This window comes from Porites lutea, chromosome 4 (genome assembly GCF_958299795.1).
Source record: "Porites lutea chromosome 4, jaPorLute2.1, whole genome shotgun sequence".
NCBI lineage: Eukaryota > Metazoa > Cnidaria > Anthozoa > Scleractinia > Poritidae > Porites > Porites lutea.
The window spans coordinates 35,417,906-35,431,695 of NC_133204.1; the positions used below are offsets into that span (position 1 = coordinate 35,417,906).

Sequence of the window (13,790 nt, forward strand, 5' to 3'; positions counted from 1 at the left end):
TTGGCCCAAGGTATGGTGTGGAAATAGCCTGAAAAACCCTCGTGAACTGAACAGTGTGCTCGAGGGCTGGCACTATTGTTGTATTTCCTTTCTTGTTTAAGATTCTTGTCTGTTAACCCTGTGGATATTTGAACTACCCACTAAGTGCAATGGCAGTTATAATACACATTGTCCAGAAAAAAGATAATAGTATTCTTAAGCTTTTTATTATGTAACACATGCAGGTGTAAATCCCCCTGAAAGTAAGAATATAGAAAGCAATGATATGTGATTTAAATGATACTTTTATGAGGAAAATTCATAATACTTTTACACTTTATAAATTTCAGTTCACAGTCAAGCAAGCTAGTAAACTGTATCTGTAGCTAAACAAAAAAACACCCAAAAGAAGCCTACCCTTAAGAGCCACTAATTCCAAAAGTAATAAGGGTCTTTCCTTTTGCAACTTAACAATAGTATAAAGAACTAACTAATAATCTCATAAAATGCACAGCCACAGAAATTGTCAACATGAAATACTGCTTGATATTGTGCAGATACAATTCCAAGGAAAAACAATAAGTATGAGCCCCTTGTTAACTGGAGGAAACAAAGTTGAATTTGATTATGTAAACAAAAACAAAGGCATCAAAATGTGCTTTTAATTCCCTCTGTATCAAATACAGACTCAGTTTCTTCGGTATCGTTCTCTTAAGTGGAATGCAAATCAGAGCCAGATAGCTTTTCTGTTTTTTAAATACAATGAAGATTGAGGAAAATATCCAGCAATTCTCATTTGAAAGGGGAAACATCCTAATACTAAATATGTTTATCTGACCCCGGTTCCTCACTTCATACCTCAAATTGAGTGGTGTTCTTTTCTGCTTTGTTCCTGTCTCCAACATGTGAGTGGTTTTCATATTTCAACAGATCAATATCACTGGTGGTAGATAAACACAGTAATTTAATGACTATTCTTTAAACAATCACCAAATTAAGGGTATCTAACTCATCTGTCCCATTTTTAAATGCAAGAATTCATTCTGGTGACACAGTCTACAGGGTGTTCTGCCCCATAACACAGTACTATCTAGTATTTCTGGTCTTTACTTTGTTTTGTTAAAGCGATAAGAACAGACTAGCAAAAGCAAATGCAAAAAAAGATAGTTTTAAAGATCTAAAGTATTTCCCCTTCTTATTGCAGAAAGGGAACTAATGGAAATACGGTAAATAAGTTACGTTATCCCGGGCAACAAGAGCAGTCCACAATCCTAATCTCCATCATGTTGCTATTATGCATGCTTGGCACAAATGTAGCCAGCATTCGCATAACTGCCAACTTTTTCCGAGTCAAATGTGTGACTTCCAAAGAATTCTGATGATTTTTAGAAGACTTCTGAACAATGCTGAAAATGTCCGAAGATCTTCTGGTGACCTTTGAGTACTTCTGCAGCTATTTGAAAGGCAACAATTTTAGCACGTTGTGTTACAGTCTTAGGACACAAAGTCAACATTATGCGCCTCATTGGAATAATTTTGGGTACCTGAGTTGAATTTTCCTTATTAATCATGTGTTGAACAATGCTTCATATGGATTTGTGAGTCATGCCTGATAAATTGTCTTTTATGTGTGAAATCGATGTGTTTGGTCTGCTGTTCAAACATTTTCCAAAGCCATTAGAAATTTTTGCCGATCCATTAAATGCATTAACCAAACCTTTAAACAATTTGAAAAGCCATTTATCAGCCATTAGTTTTTGCCTGTTTCACGGAAATGTGTTAGTGTACATTTTCCTGGAGAAGGTCACATTTTTTTCAAAGATTATAGGTTTTACTGTAGTTAAAAGTCTTGTAACAAATGGGTCTCAGCTTGTAGCCTGGTGTTTTCAATTTATTTTTTGTTCTTGGTTATGCTGATTCTATGCGTTCAAAGTTTAGGGTCTCAGCTTATGGCCAAGATCCACTCATAGCCGAATAAATACGGTATATTTCGTATCTTTCTCATTCTACAGTGTATAAACACTGGTCTTGACTAGTGAGCCACCAAGCCACTTCTGTTTGAGACCTTAGATATGGCCCTGTATTCTGTAGTTGCTCCCCATTACATTCAATTAAATATATAACCCGCCCCACCTCACTTGGATGAGATTTTCTTAGGGGACCTTAAACAGGAGAGGGGGAACTACTTCACATACGTTCTCTTAAATGAAATCCTAACGATGTTCTCACAACTTGCAAAACGATCATCAAGGGTTTTGCCAGGAGATTTGTGTATTGATCATGTACATTACATAAAAAACTAAAGATCAAGGGCTTTGAAAAGGAACAAAAACACTTTTGCGGCACATTATTCCACTTGAGGAAACTGACCGAAACTGTTTACAGCTCTCATGTGCATTATTTGTCAGATTAATAGACATTTTACTCATCTTTTCGAAAAGAGATGTTGGAACTGCACTATCCTACTCTGACAAAAACCATTTTGAAGCAGGTGGTGTGCGCACTACGATTGCGATGCATTGTGGATTCAAATTTTTCAAGATGGCGGCGAAGGTCGAGAAATTTCGCAGGTTATATGCTTTTCAATAGATACAGTTCTTTCCTTACATCGTTTTTCTCGATTTCATAAGCTAATATTTGTTTAGATTTTTTCTGTGAAGAAAAACAAATCAATACTCTTCATTTCAATCTAAAATGTGGAGCCCGAAGTTTCCTCCTGTAAGAGCATGAAATTTGAACCCGGTTTTTAAGAAGCTATAATTTTCGTTATATTGCCCGTGAAAGTAGAAGATAGTTGTAAGTGTTTCTACAAACCTTGTTCTACGCTAATTTTTTATCGCTCCCCAACGCGCCCCACGTTTTGTGATACTTTTTCCGAATTGAAACCGGCATGTTTTCATGGGAAAATGTAGCCTCGCAAAGACCAATGTGACATGTTACTGGAAGTGTTACTGTTGTAATCACAAGCTGATCACAAAATAGCGGGGCAGCGGCGACTGGTTCCTCCAAACAATAGCATCAGGTGAGCATAAAATGTTCGAAATTGGTATATAAATAGGCTGATGAGCACTCTGATGTAGGAATGTCTGTTTTTGTAATAGGACTAAAAAAAGCATAATAAAATTGTAGTCATACATTTGATTCCCTTTATGCAGGTATAAAATCAGTAGGATAAGAATTACAGGTATTAAATTAAATGATAAGTTTGATTATACAGTTAAGCCCTGTGCATTTTGAAACCATCCATCCTTTATGAAAAATGGTTTTTGGGAGAATTGCAAGAATAGTGCAGTGTAGAAGAAGAGTTTCATAACATCCACCAAGCTTGCACTTTACTTTTATTCAGAGAAATATGCACATCACTCTTGAGAAAAGAAAATCATAATCTTCTTCCAAGTTTGTTGTGTGTTGTTGTGTGGATGTTATCACTTTGTCAGTTTCTTGCCTAGTCCCTGTTTTATTCAGTGGTGATTAGCCTCTGTAGCAGGCCTTTAAAAGGAAAGGGAAAGGGGTTTTGGGCACAAGAGAAATGCGAAGACTGCACGAGGAAGGAGGGAGTGATTTCAACATTCACCTGGTTGATGTTTATAATGCAAAAAACAATTAGTATCCTGTATGGCAGGCATTTCCCTCCCTCCTTCCCTCACATTTCTCTTGCACCAAGATCCACTTTCCCTTTTCTTTGAAATGCCTGCCGCACATGCTAAGTAATGTCATTCAATCTGTTTACCCGTTTACACTGTTTAATATATATCAAGCAATAATATTATTTGCATATTTTGGTGGCTTAAGTTAAAATGTAAATTGCTTGATCATTGAATGTACTTTTGATATTGGAAAACCAAGGCTGAAAAGTTGGTGACAGGGAAAGGAAATAGAAAAAGTGGAACAATGGGGCAGTAAAGTTGTGAGACTAAGAACCTGGATTAACTAAGTAAGTCTAAACAGATTCTTATATAAATAGTAGTTAGCACAAGTTTAGGCTATTTAGGTTTTTAAATGGATTCATATTTTCTGAAGAAAAAAATGTAGCTAAGAGTATTTGTGTTTCACCTTATTCCTCATATAAAGTCTGCATACCAAATTAGAAGTTATGTGAGAATGGGCATAAAAAGAGGAATGTATTCAAATTTAAACATTGGCATTTACATTGCGGTTCGAGTGATAAGACAGCTTTGTATCCAAAGAAGATTCTAAATGTTGATTTATCTCTGCTTAAGTGTACAGAATTTTTTCATAGATTTCAAAAATAAGAACCTGTTTCAAATTTTAGGCAAAACAGGTTTTTACGTAGAGGGGGCTCATCTGGCATATTTTAGCCTAACAGGTTCTTAAAATTCAGGTTCTAAGTCCGGGGGTTTTACTGTACTACTAGGATCCACCTCTGCAATAACTGGTAACCCAAAAGCCCTCTTTACGGACAACCGCTTCATACAGACACCTGATCAAGGCTGTGCTCTAGCAGAGCCCTGTGGCCCCTGGCACCTAACTTTTGCTTTTGTGACTAGAAAATCTCAGACTTTTCATACAAATCATATGCTGGGCAGCCTAGATTTTACAGGTTCAGAGAACTGGGCTCCTTTCAATGTTCCCCAGAGCACAGCCTTGCTCATCATTACAGACAGCTTGCTTTGTTCCCTGGAAAAAAGCCTTAAATTTTCTCTTAATTAAGATGGACAATTTCTACGGTCCCCTGAGTGTCTGCATAACAGAGTTTACTGTGAGTATGATGAGACCTATGACACCATATTTAAATTATAAAATTGGGGTGAGGAGAAAGGAAAGGGGTCTCAAGCTATGTTGCCCCAGCCCTGATTACAGGAGATTTGTAAACATGTATGAATTTCACATTTTGAAGAGTTTTTATAATTCAAAAAATATGTGATAACATGTGTTTGTACATACTGACACAATCATTAAACAAATAGTGGCTGAAGCTTTTAAAATCTATTGACTGCATCAGGCTTTGTGATCACAAATATGCCATTTTCAGTTTCAATCCAGTTATAAGACATTCTCAGAGTCATACCAATAGAAAATATATGGGCAAATAAAGATGCTCAATAGTATATTGTTTATAAAGAGGACACAAGTTCATTGTACACAAATGCTCTCTACTTTATTTACTTGTCTTCATGTGATGATGTTAAGCGAAATGAAATGCAGACTTCGTGCCAACAGAGAAACAATTCCTTGAAAAGATGACCCCCTCAACTTCGATTCTCTTATTACAGCTAGCAAGTGAACATCTTGCAATGCTGAATAACAAAACAAAATAAGCTCACTGTGTTTAAATACCGTGGCCAGGTATTCTGAAGAAGCTCCTAGTATTTTATGAATATATCACAGCTATGCATATCAGTACCTCTTAGCACTCATTGATTTCACGGTGAATTCAAAATTTTCAGCAAACCGTGGGTCTTACCTCCAGTGCTTTTCATGATTAAAGCATTGAACAAAGCGTTTCTGTGCCGACTTTTCTCGGTCAGTTGCAAACAGGATGCAAGTGATTACGAACAAAATACACCAGAATACACTTGTCAACGGATTGACCCTGTTTTTTTCCCTGAGAATTGGACAGACTTTCTTTTTCAAGAGCTTCCGGAAGAGATTCAAAGCAAAATCGTATATATCTACAGCATAATTAACGATGTTCACTCCGCAGTCGAGATGTTCACTCCGCACCATCTCGACACAAATGATCAGATTTTGAATACCGCCCATGATGCTTAGCGATTGTAGTGCGCACACCGCCTGATTTTGAAGCATCAACATTCAAGAAAACCAACTTTAAAAGTCGCATTTGGAAATGGCAACGACGCCATTTTCGAAAACTCTTTGAAGTTGTGCGCTTCTCTCTTCGTCACGTCGCGATGGCCAAGATCATCCAGACAAACATACTACCAAATTCACCACCACCCCCACCCCCACCCCCCCAATTACTTACTTTGGAAAAAGTATTGCAATTATCCGCTAACCACCAAAGGTGGTCGCCTTGCAAGTTGTGAGAACATCGTTTCTCTGTCCCAGACCTTGTCTCTCCCCGCCCCCACCCCTGTAGCTTCGAAAGTTTAATATATACAGTCCAACCAAAATCTGATCCGACAATTCATATATTTTTCTTCCATTCTACCACGTTCGATTTGTGGAAGTACAGCTGCTGGGCAAAGTACTATGTGGGGGTGTGCGGACCAATAGTTTTACCGAGAGTTTAAATGAAACAGATACTACACTGTGCTTTGCACATGTAAACAGTTCAGCTTACCTTAATAGAGCACGGGAACATAGACATGTTACGGCTTCTGATGAATCGTCAAAAAATAAAATCATTTTACCGACGCAATCCCCTGCTGTGCCAGCATTCATATTGGGATGAGGAGTATGGCCACAAACATGATAAACGTGCAGTAAAACGTCCCACAACGTCCACGACACGTTTCGAAGACGCCTCAGACGCTGTTATATTGAAAGCGGAGAGGAATCTGGGAGCAAGTTAAGTTCATTCGTACCCATTCTTTCCCGCTGTCAAGACGCCTGCTCTACTTTGCAGTTATATTGCCCTCGTATTTGTTCGGTTTACACTTTCGTGACTTTATTTCCAAGTTATTTCGCCAAGATCAGACAAGTTTACATCTTGAAAGCACTTTGTTTAATATAACTTTGAAGTGGAGTCCGAATGTCTCGAGAGCGGAATATCAAGTCAACTAAGAAGCCCGAGAAATTGAATGTTTCCGATTACGATGATAAAACCTCGGCGCAGAAGGAAAAAGATGTCTCCGTTTCGAAGCCTTCAGGGGCTCAGACATTTGTAAAAATTTACTATGTTTTGATGCCTGTTTTAGTTGTTGTCATTGCCGGCCTTTTAACTTTTGCAGTCACACGGCAGGAAACTGCGACGATCGTAAAAGAAACTACTAAAGAGACGGGACCGGGTACAAGAGCCAAGACGAAAGAAACTTCAAAGAAAGAAGTTTTGTTAACCGCAGAAGAGCTAGCTAAGCACGATGGCTCCGATCCTAACATTCCAGTATACTTAGCTATTCTTGGTCGAATTTACGATGTTGAGAAAGGAAGGCGACATTATGAAGTGGGCAGTGGATACAATGTGTTTGCAGGCAGGGACTCGACCCCTTCCTTTGTTACTGGAAAATTTGCCAGAGAGGATGCTACAGATGACGTGAAAGGTTTATCCCCAGAGGATATGATGGGTGTCAAAGGCTGGTTGGATTTTTATAGAAAAGACTACACTTACGTTGGAAAATTAATAGGGCGTTACTATGATAGTGAAGGAAAGCCAACTGAGGCATTGCAGGAAGCTAAATCACTCATAAAGGAAGGACAGCGTCTGCAAAAACTACAAGACGCTGAAAATAAACGCTTTCCAGGTTGTAATTCAAGGTGGAGTAAGGATGAAGGATCACTTGTTTGGTGTTCTGAAAACAGGTATGTTTTTAGACTTTCTGTAATGCTTAGTTTTCATATGCTGCCAATGTTCCTGCAACAAAGTTGCTCACCATCTTGGATACTGTTCCCATATGAGGACAGAAGTCACTGGTGACAGAGGCCATCCGGCATACCTGCAGCGTCAAATTCAGATCAACTTCACAGCCATGCCGGCGGTAAAGACCTGCATTATTTCTCTTTGTCAGCAGTGGATGTTCTCGTATGCGAAACAGCATCAAAGGTAGCATTGGTGGCAATGTTGCAGGCACATCAGCAGCATATTGTTATATTCAGTTATCAACAGAAATCCCAACTGGACTGTTGTCTATGTCTAAATCTAACACCTTCACTCTGGGACAGGGTAGGGATTCAAAAGCATAGTTTTAAAATTATCCTTTGAGCTCATCTTTGTTTGGCATGTGGGTTTTTTCATAAAAACTTTCGTTTTCCCAGTTTGTAGCCCGGGGGGGGGGGGTACTCCCATACATTACCTATACAGGTATGTGCCGCCCAACGGGGTCGTGATTTTGAAGCTCCTGATTTAGAAAGGGGTATCCATTTCAGAGGCGTTTTCTAGAGCGGGGTATAAAAAATTGTGGATCACGACTTTATCTTCTGCTTAAAATTGTTGCTGATTATGAAGAAGCATTTATTTGATGTATAAGTCGAACAAATAAAGAAATATCTTTTTAAAAAAACAGGGCTATTTCAATTTACAAACTTTCTGGAACGGAGTATAAAAAATTGGCCCATTTCTAGAACGGGGTGTCAGTTTTAGCGCGAATTCTAGAACGGGGTATAAAAAATTGACCCATTTCTAGAACGGGGTATCAATTTTAGAGGAAATTTTTTTGAGAACGGGGTGCCAATTTGCAGTCCCGGGCGGCACATACCCACCCAAAAAATACCCAAGTGCCCCCCCCCCCCGGGGTTTGAAGTCAACAGCCCTTAAAATTAGGAATGTGAAGAAAAGGGACGTAAAGAATTAATCCTCTTATAATGTTGTTCTCATTATGAAGATCAAGACATAAGGACATAGAAAAAGTCTTGTTTCTGAAGTATCTCCCTAGCAAGAAGAGATGTTCCTGAAATTCAGCTGAACATTCCTTTTTTTTCTTCCTCACATAAGCAAAAGGGTGATTTTTGAAAAACAAGTTTTGTATAGCTTATGCACTAAATCTTATGCATTTTTTCCAACACTATTTTATTGCAGTGCTGGAATAAATAGAGACTGGGTTGGAGTTCCAAGAAGGATGTTTAAACCAGGAAAGAAGGACCCTAAGTGCGTGTGTGTAAAGGCGACTGGTCCTTCAAGTGATACAGGAGAGGGTAACGAGGGTGATTTGAACAATCCTAACATGAAGTTATATCCAGGCTGTGGCAAATATGATGTATCTTGTAAACTGTAAGATGAAAGGAGCAGTATCAATATCAGTATGTTGAACATGATTGTGTCGGTGAGCGTAGTCTCATGAGCGTAGAGAAAAAAATTGTTGAAAGATAAGCAAAAGAAAGTCCTACATGCTTTTGGAATGAAAAGGCCACACAGGAAAGTTTGTACTTTATTTAATAGCTAGATGCAATAATTATTGAACAACTCAAACTTCTAATATACCCATGTAAGAATTAATTCATTGTCATTTTTGATTAATTCAAGCTGTGAATTTGGATTTGTAGACTGTGTTGAATAATAAAATGATTAGCAATTTTAAATGACCTTCAACAATAAAAATTATAAAAGAGAGCTCACCAGGTGCTTGAGTACAGTATGATTTTTGTTTAACAGATGCAGGCTGGGAGCGGAGATATTTCATCACTAACTCCATTTCTTAAATCCATACCCATTCATTTTGCTTGTTAAGCTCAATGGGTAGACATGGCAGAGGACTGCATTGCTATTGCAGAGGTTGAGGGTTTGAATCCCATACCACCTTGAATCTTTTCAGGCTTTCTTTTCACAACTGCAATAGTTGCGTTAATTTATAACCGCAATGATCTTCTTTCCTTCAGTTCTTCATCCGGCAGTTCTTATATATGATTTTCACATAGTCATTATTCAGTATCTCAAGTTACGGTAAAACAAGCAACAGAAACGTGCAACTTTTCTGCTGCAAGCTATTTTGCGCATTTAACCACCCAAATTCAAACCCGTCTTGCCACAAATCAGGTTGTTGCAAGTTGTGAGAGTACTGACTTCTGATTGGTTAAAAGTACCCTGGAGTCACGCCATACACGGGACTTCCATCACTTGTTGCAAAACAAAACGTTGGGCAACAGTGAACAGGGGCAGATCCAGGATTTCTTCAAAGAGGAGGTTGTAATGAATAACTGAATAACTGCGCAGATGACAGCCATAAGGGGAGAAACTTCCCTTGAATGTTTTTCAATCTCAACAAACAGATCATAATTAATGGAAGTTTGGTGTAGGAAAATGTGTTATTTTGACTTCTTTCACACAGCTTTAAGAACAACCATAATCTGTTTTTAGAGCCAAACAAAACCAAAAACAAAGGGAGAAATGAGATAAACAGGGTGCAAAGAGACTCATTTTTACAGCTTGCCATTCAGGCAAGCTTAAGCTAGCATTTACTAGCCCCGTCGTCATTTCAACTAGCCCCAAAAACTTTTTGACTAGCAGAATTGATTTCACAGTTCTTCTGTTCATCGAATTCCTCAAACACATCACTTGCCCGTCAGGCAAGTTGAAAACAGAATTCACTAGCCCGATAGCAAAATCCACTAACCCCGGGCAATCGGACACTACTTTCTTTGCACGCTGATAAACAGTCTAAATATTTTCGAATCATTATACATTTCTGGGAAGCTGCCCACCTACCCCTCCCCTGAGCCAACATTTTGCCCTTAGTGAGTAGTAAGTGTTAACGTTTGCTTAGGGGAGGGGTAGGTGGGCAGTTTCACAGAAATGTATAATGATGTTTTGGGGCAGAAACTGTCTTCTGTGATCAGTTGGGGGTGGGTGAGATGAGTTTGTTTAAAACTTATTCATATTGAGATCGTTTTTCAGATTTTGCTCTTGAAATTTGGGTATTTGGTTTTCCTTTTCTTTCTTTCTTGGTTTTCGCTTTTACTCATTTTATTTTTCGTTCTCACCAGTGTTGTGCCATAAACCACATAAAATACATTTGCAATATACATTATATTTACAATACATTAAGAGTAATTGATGATACACATTTGTTTGATTTCGGATCTTACAAATGTTCAAAATGCTAATGCAAAGAAATCCATGTGCAAGCCGAGGGCTTGAGAACCAAAGGCTCCCTAAGGCTACATTAAGTGAACAATGGGTAATGATGGGTACTGAATGAAAACTAAATTAAAAGAGAAAGAAAGTTTAAAAAAGTATAAATCAAAACAAAGCATCACAAACAAGAAGAAAACTAGTAGTACAATAATTACATTAAGTGATTTTGGTTAATTACGGGTCGATCATATGTGACGTCATGGAAGCTTATCTGAAGGCTCGTTGCATGAATCGGTCAGTCATAAGCTCAATGTCGAAATGCAAGTACGTTACACAGCCCTCCCTCCTAAGGGAGTCTATTGATTCGGTTACGTCGTGAACTTGCTGTCGAATCTAACTCAATGAATTGTTGCCCAAACCTCTTGTTGTGTGGCCTTTGAGAACGCGCGATTTGCAGCTCATTAAACACTTTATGTCACTAAGAAGGACGGATCTGTTTAGTTGTTTGCCAAGAAAGAAATACTTTCTCTATTTTGAATTTCCTGAGTCGCGAGTTGGAAAACTTAATAAGACCTTGAAACCGAACTGAGAACTTTCAAATATATATAAGTTCGACAAGCCTTTTCGAAATATTTAAAATTGATCGGAATTTCTTGTATTATGGGTATGTACCTGGCTTGCAAGAGTAGAAACATTCCGAAAGTAAATTGCAATTCGAAAAAAAACGTTTTTAAGTACATAAATTTATCTATGTGGTATACATAGATGAGCAGAAGAGAAGATGTTACTCTGATTGTTTTCTTTTGAGGGATGATGGAGAGTGATACGTCAGGCTCTTGACACAAGAGTTAATACTAGACTGCAAAACAGTCGGGTTTTTTTCTCAAAATCAGTAAAGAAATCGGTAAATCGTGGCGTAAGAGTTTTAAGCGCGCGAAGCGCGCGAGCCTGCGCGTACTTCAATTACACGCAAAAATACGGACTGTTTTGCAGTCTAAGTTAATACGGTCAACTCTCGCGCGCCTTGCAGACCGGCCCGCTTATACGGAAAGCTGTTGTTTAGATCTCTAGAAAAAACTACCGTTCTTATCTGCGAAAAACAGTCATGATCGATGAACTTAATGTACATAAATTGGATTTTCAAGTACGGTAATAATGGTCTTTGTGTACTACAAATTTTTCAGTGACTGTTGTGGTAAATGAAAGTTCTGTTCTGTTACGATTTTTCATGTTTGTAATTAAAGTTTTGACGCTCTCTATACGCGAAAACTGCACTGCAATTGGTTCTGTGCAATATTCACTAGTACTAGTAGTAAACCTAATATCAAGAAAGGTTTTCTTGCACCCTGTTTTTGGACTGTCAGACGCACACTAAAAAGCGGTCCTGAGGGTGTCCGCAATAACGAGAATTGACTGTACATTTAAAAACTTTTTACGCAATTTTTCTAGACATTTTTAGGCGTTCTCAAGAAATAGAAAATTCCAGGAAATATCTGCTTCTCTAGATTTTACAGAAAACAGTCTGAAAAAACAGTCGTTGGGTGCCCCTGTCTGGTACCGCTTTTAAAATTATATTATGATAATCTGAGCCACGTTAGCGTTGGAAAGGTGAGATTCATTTATTTTATGAAGACTTGCAGTTACAACGTAAATTTTGAAATGCAAATTCGGTTTAAAACATCCTGTTTTCCAGTGAGGAAACAAAAATCGTGGTGGATTCATCACAGGATCGACACAGGGGAAGCTGGACTAAACACGCGGTCAGGGGCACCGAACGACTGTATTATGTGAAACATGTGTTCGAAGAAGCAAACACTGCCTCGAATTTTCTATTACTTGAGGAAAGCTTTCACTTTCTAGATGACCGCCCCGTTCATGTACAATTTTCGAAGTTCTAATAAATTCCCTAAGATTTTCTGTTGTTAAATTTTTCTCATTTCACTCCCCAGATTAGGCTATTTTTCGTTAAAAAAGGAAACCTAAAATCTTCCGATTCAAAATGTGATGGAATTTCCCACAGGATGACCGAACAGATACAAATTTCTATAGCGCCGCTTAGGATCTGACTTAGAATGCATTTCAAGGGATGTAAAAGTACAAAAGTACTCTGGACAGCCTTAAAGGTGTGTCCATTGTATTTAGGACGAAACCGTCGTTGGGTGCCCTGTGCTTTAAATCGCACCATTTTTGGTCTTTACCGCATCATTTTTGTTCAAATACAAAATGAGATTTAAAAGCCTTTATGTTTCCGCTTTTAAACAAACCGGCTACTAGATCAATAAAATATTGGTACTGCGAGTTGACTTATGCGATTTCACAGTGGCTGTAATAAAGTGGCGATTGAACTTCGTGTCGTAAAATCGATCTCGCGATTTTGAAATCGCCCTTATGATTTCAGACTAAATTACACTTCACTCAGTTCAATTACCATTATGAATTAGATTATAGATTTATCAGATTTATAACGAAAAATTACAAATAATAAACGTCAACTTTAACCAGTCAGGATGAGAAATTTTGGCCCTTTTTATGGGGTACCAGATAGCATGGATTGGTGAAAGCGATTCCGCTATGCTTGAACCACAATAATATTTTTTGATTAAGGGAAAGTACATAATTCCAAAAAACAAATTACGTGTAGTAAATCGGAGACTTAACAGCCAGGTTGTTTGCTTATTTGCATGGTTATTGTTTGCTGAAACAAAAGGCATTGTAACTGAAAGGCATACTGCTTGTGTTTGCTTTTAAGAATTTTTGAAACAATTTTAACCGAGACAACGAATATAAATAAATGATTTGACGAGTACTGAATCGGTAGTATTTAAAACTTAATCTTTATTTCTCTCGCCCATTTGTTGTGTAGTTTAGGATCAGAGGGCCTTTGATCGATTGGTTTGTGTTTATAGGCCTCGAAAACAAAAATTCACAAGCACTTTAAGGTTTTACCATTTCCAAAGCCTGTATAAAATGCTAACTTGATCATGAAATGAACAGTAGTCTGTTTACACATTCGTTATCTTTCTCTTTATTGAATATAATGAACGCGCAGTTTGCTGTATTAAGATTAATTTAAGTGTTTTATCAATCCATTTATTAGTGCAATTTGCTTTCCTAAAGCAGAGATCAGATTTTAAAAAAATTAAAAGTTATTGAATAATAAACA

The 13,790-nt window shown here is 37.9% G+C and overlaps 1 protein-coding gene across 1 annotated transcript; it reads left to right on the top strand.

The window, feature by feature from the left end:
* Positions 1-6,524: 6,524 nt before the first annotated feature.
* LOC140935486 (neuferricin-like) lies at positions 6,525-9,183 on the top strand. The gene is made up of 2 exons (XM_073385027.1): positions 6,525-7,422; positions 8,636-9,183. The coding sequence occupies exons 1-2, from the start codon at positions 6,656-6,658 to the stop codon at positions 8,829-8,831; spliced, it is 963 nt and encodes a 320-aa protein (XP_073241128.1). The 5' UTR covers positions 6,525-6,655; the 3' UTR covers positions 8,832-9,183.
* The last annotated feature ends 4,607 nt before the right edge of the window (positions 9,184-13,790 follow it).

Bases quoted from the DNA above. Each gene is read 5' to 3' on its own strand.
- LOC140935486 (XM_073385027.1), top strand. From the start codon at position 6,656: ATGTCTCGAGAGCGGAATATCAAGTCAACTAAGAAGCCCGAGAAATTG. The intron at 7,423-8,635 runs GTATGTTTTTAG...ATTTTATTGCAG, and splicing joins GTTTGGTGTTCTGAAAACAG to TGCTGGAATAAATAGAGACT.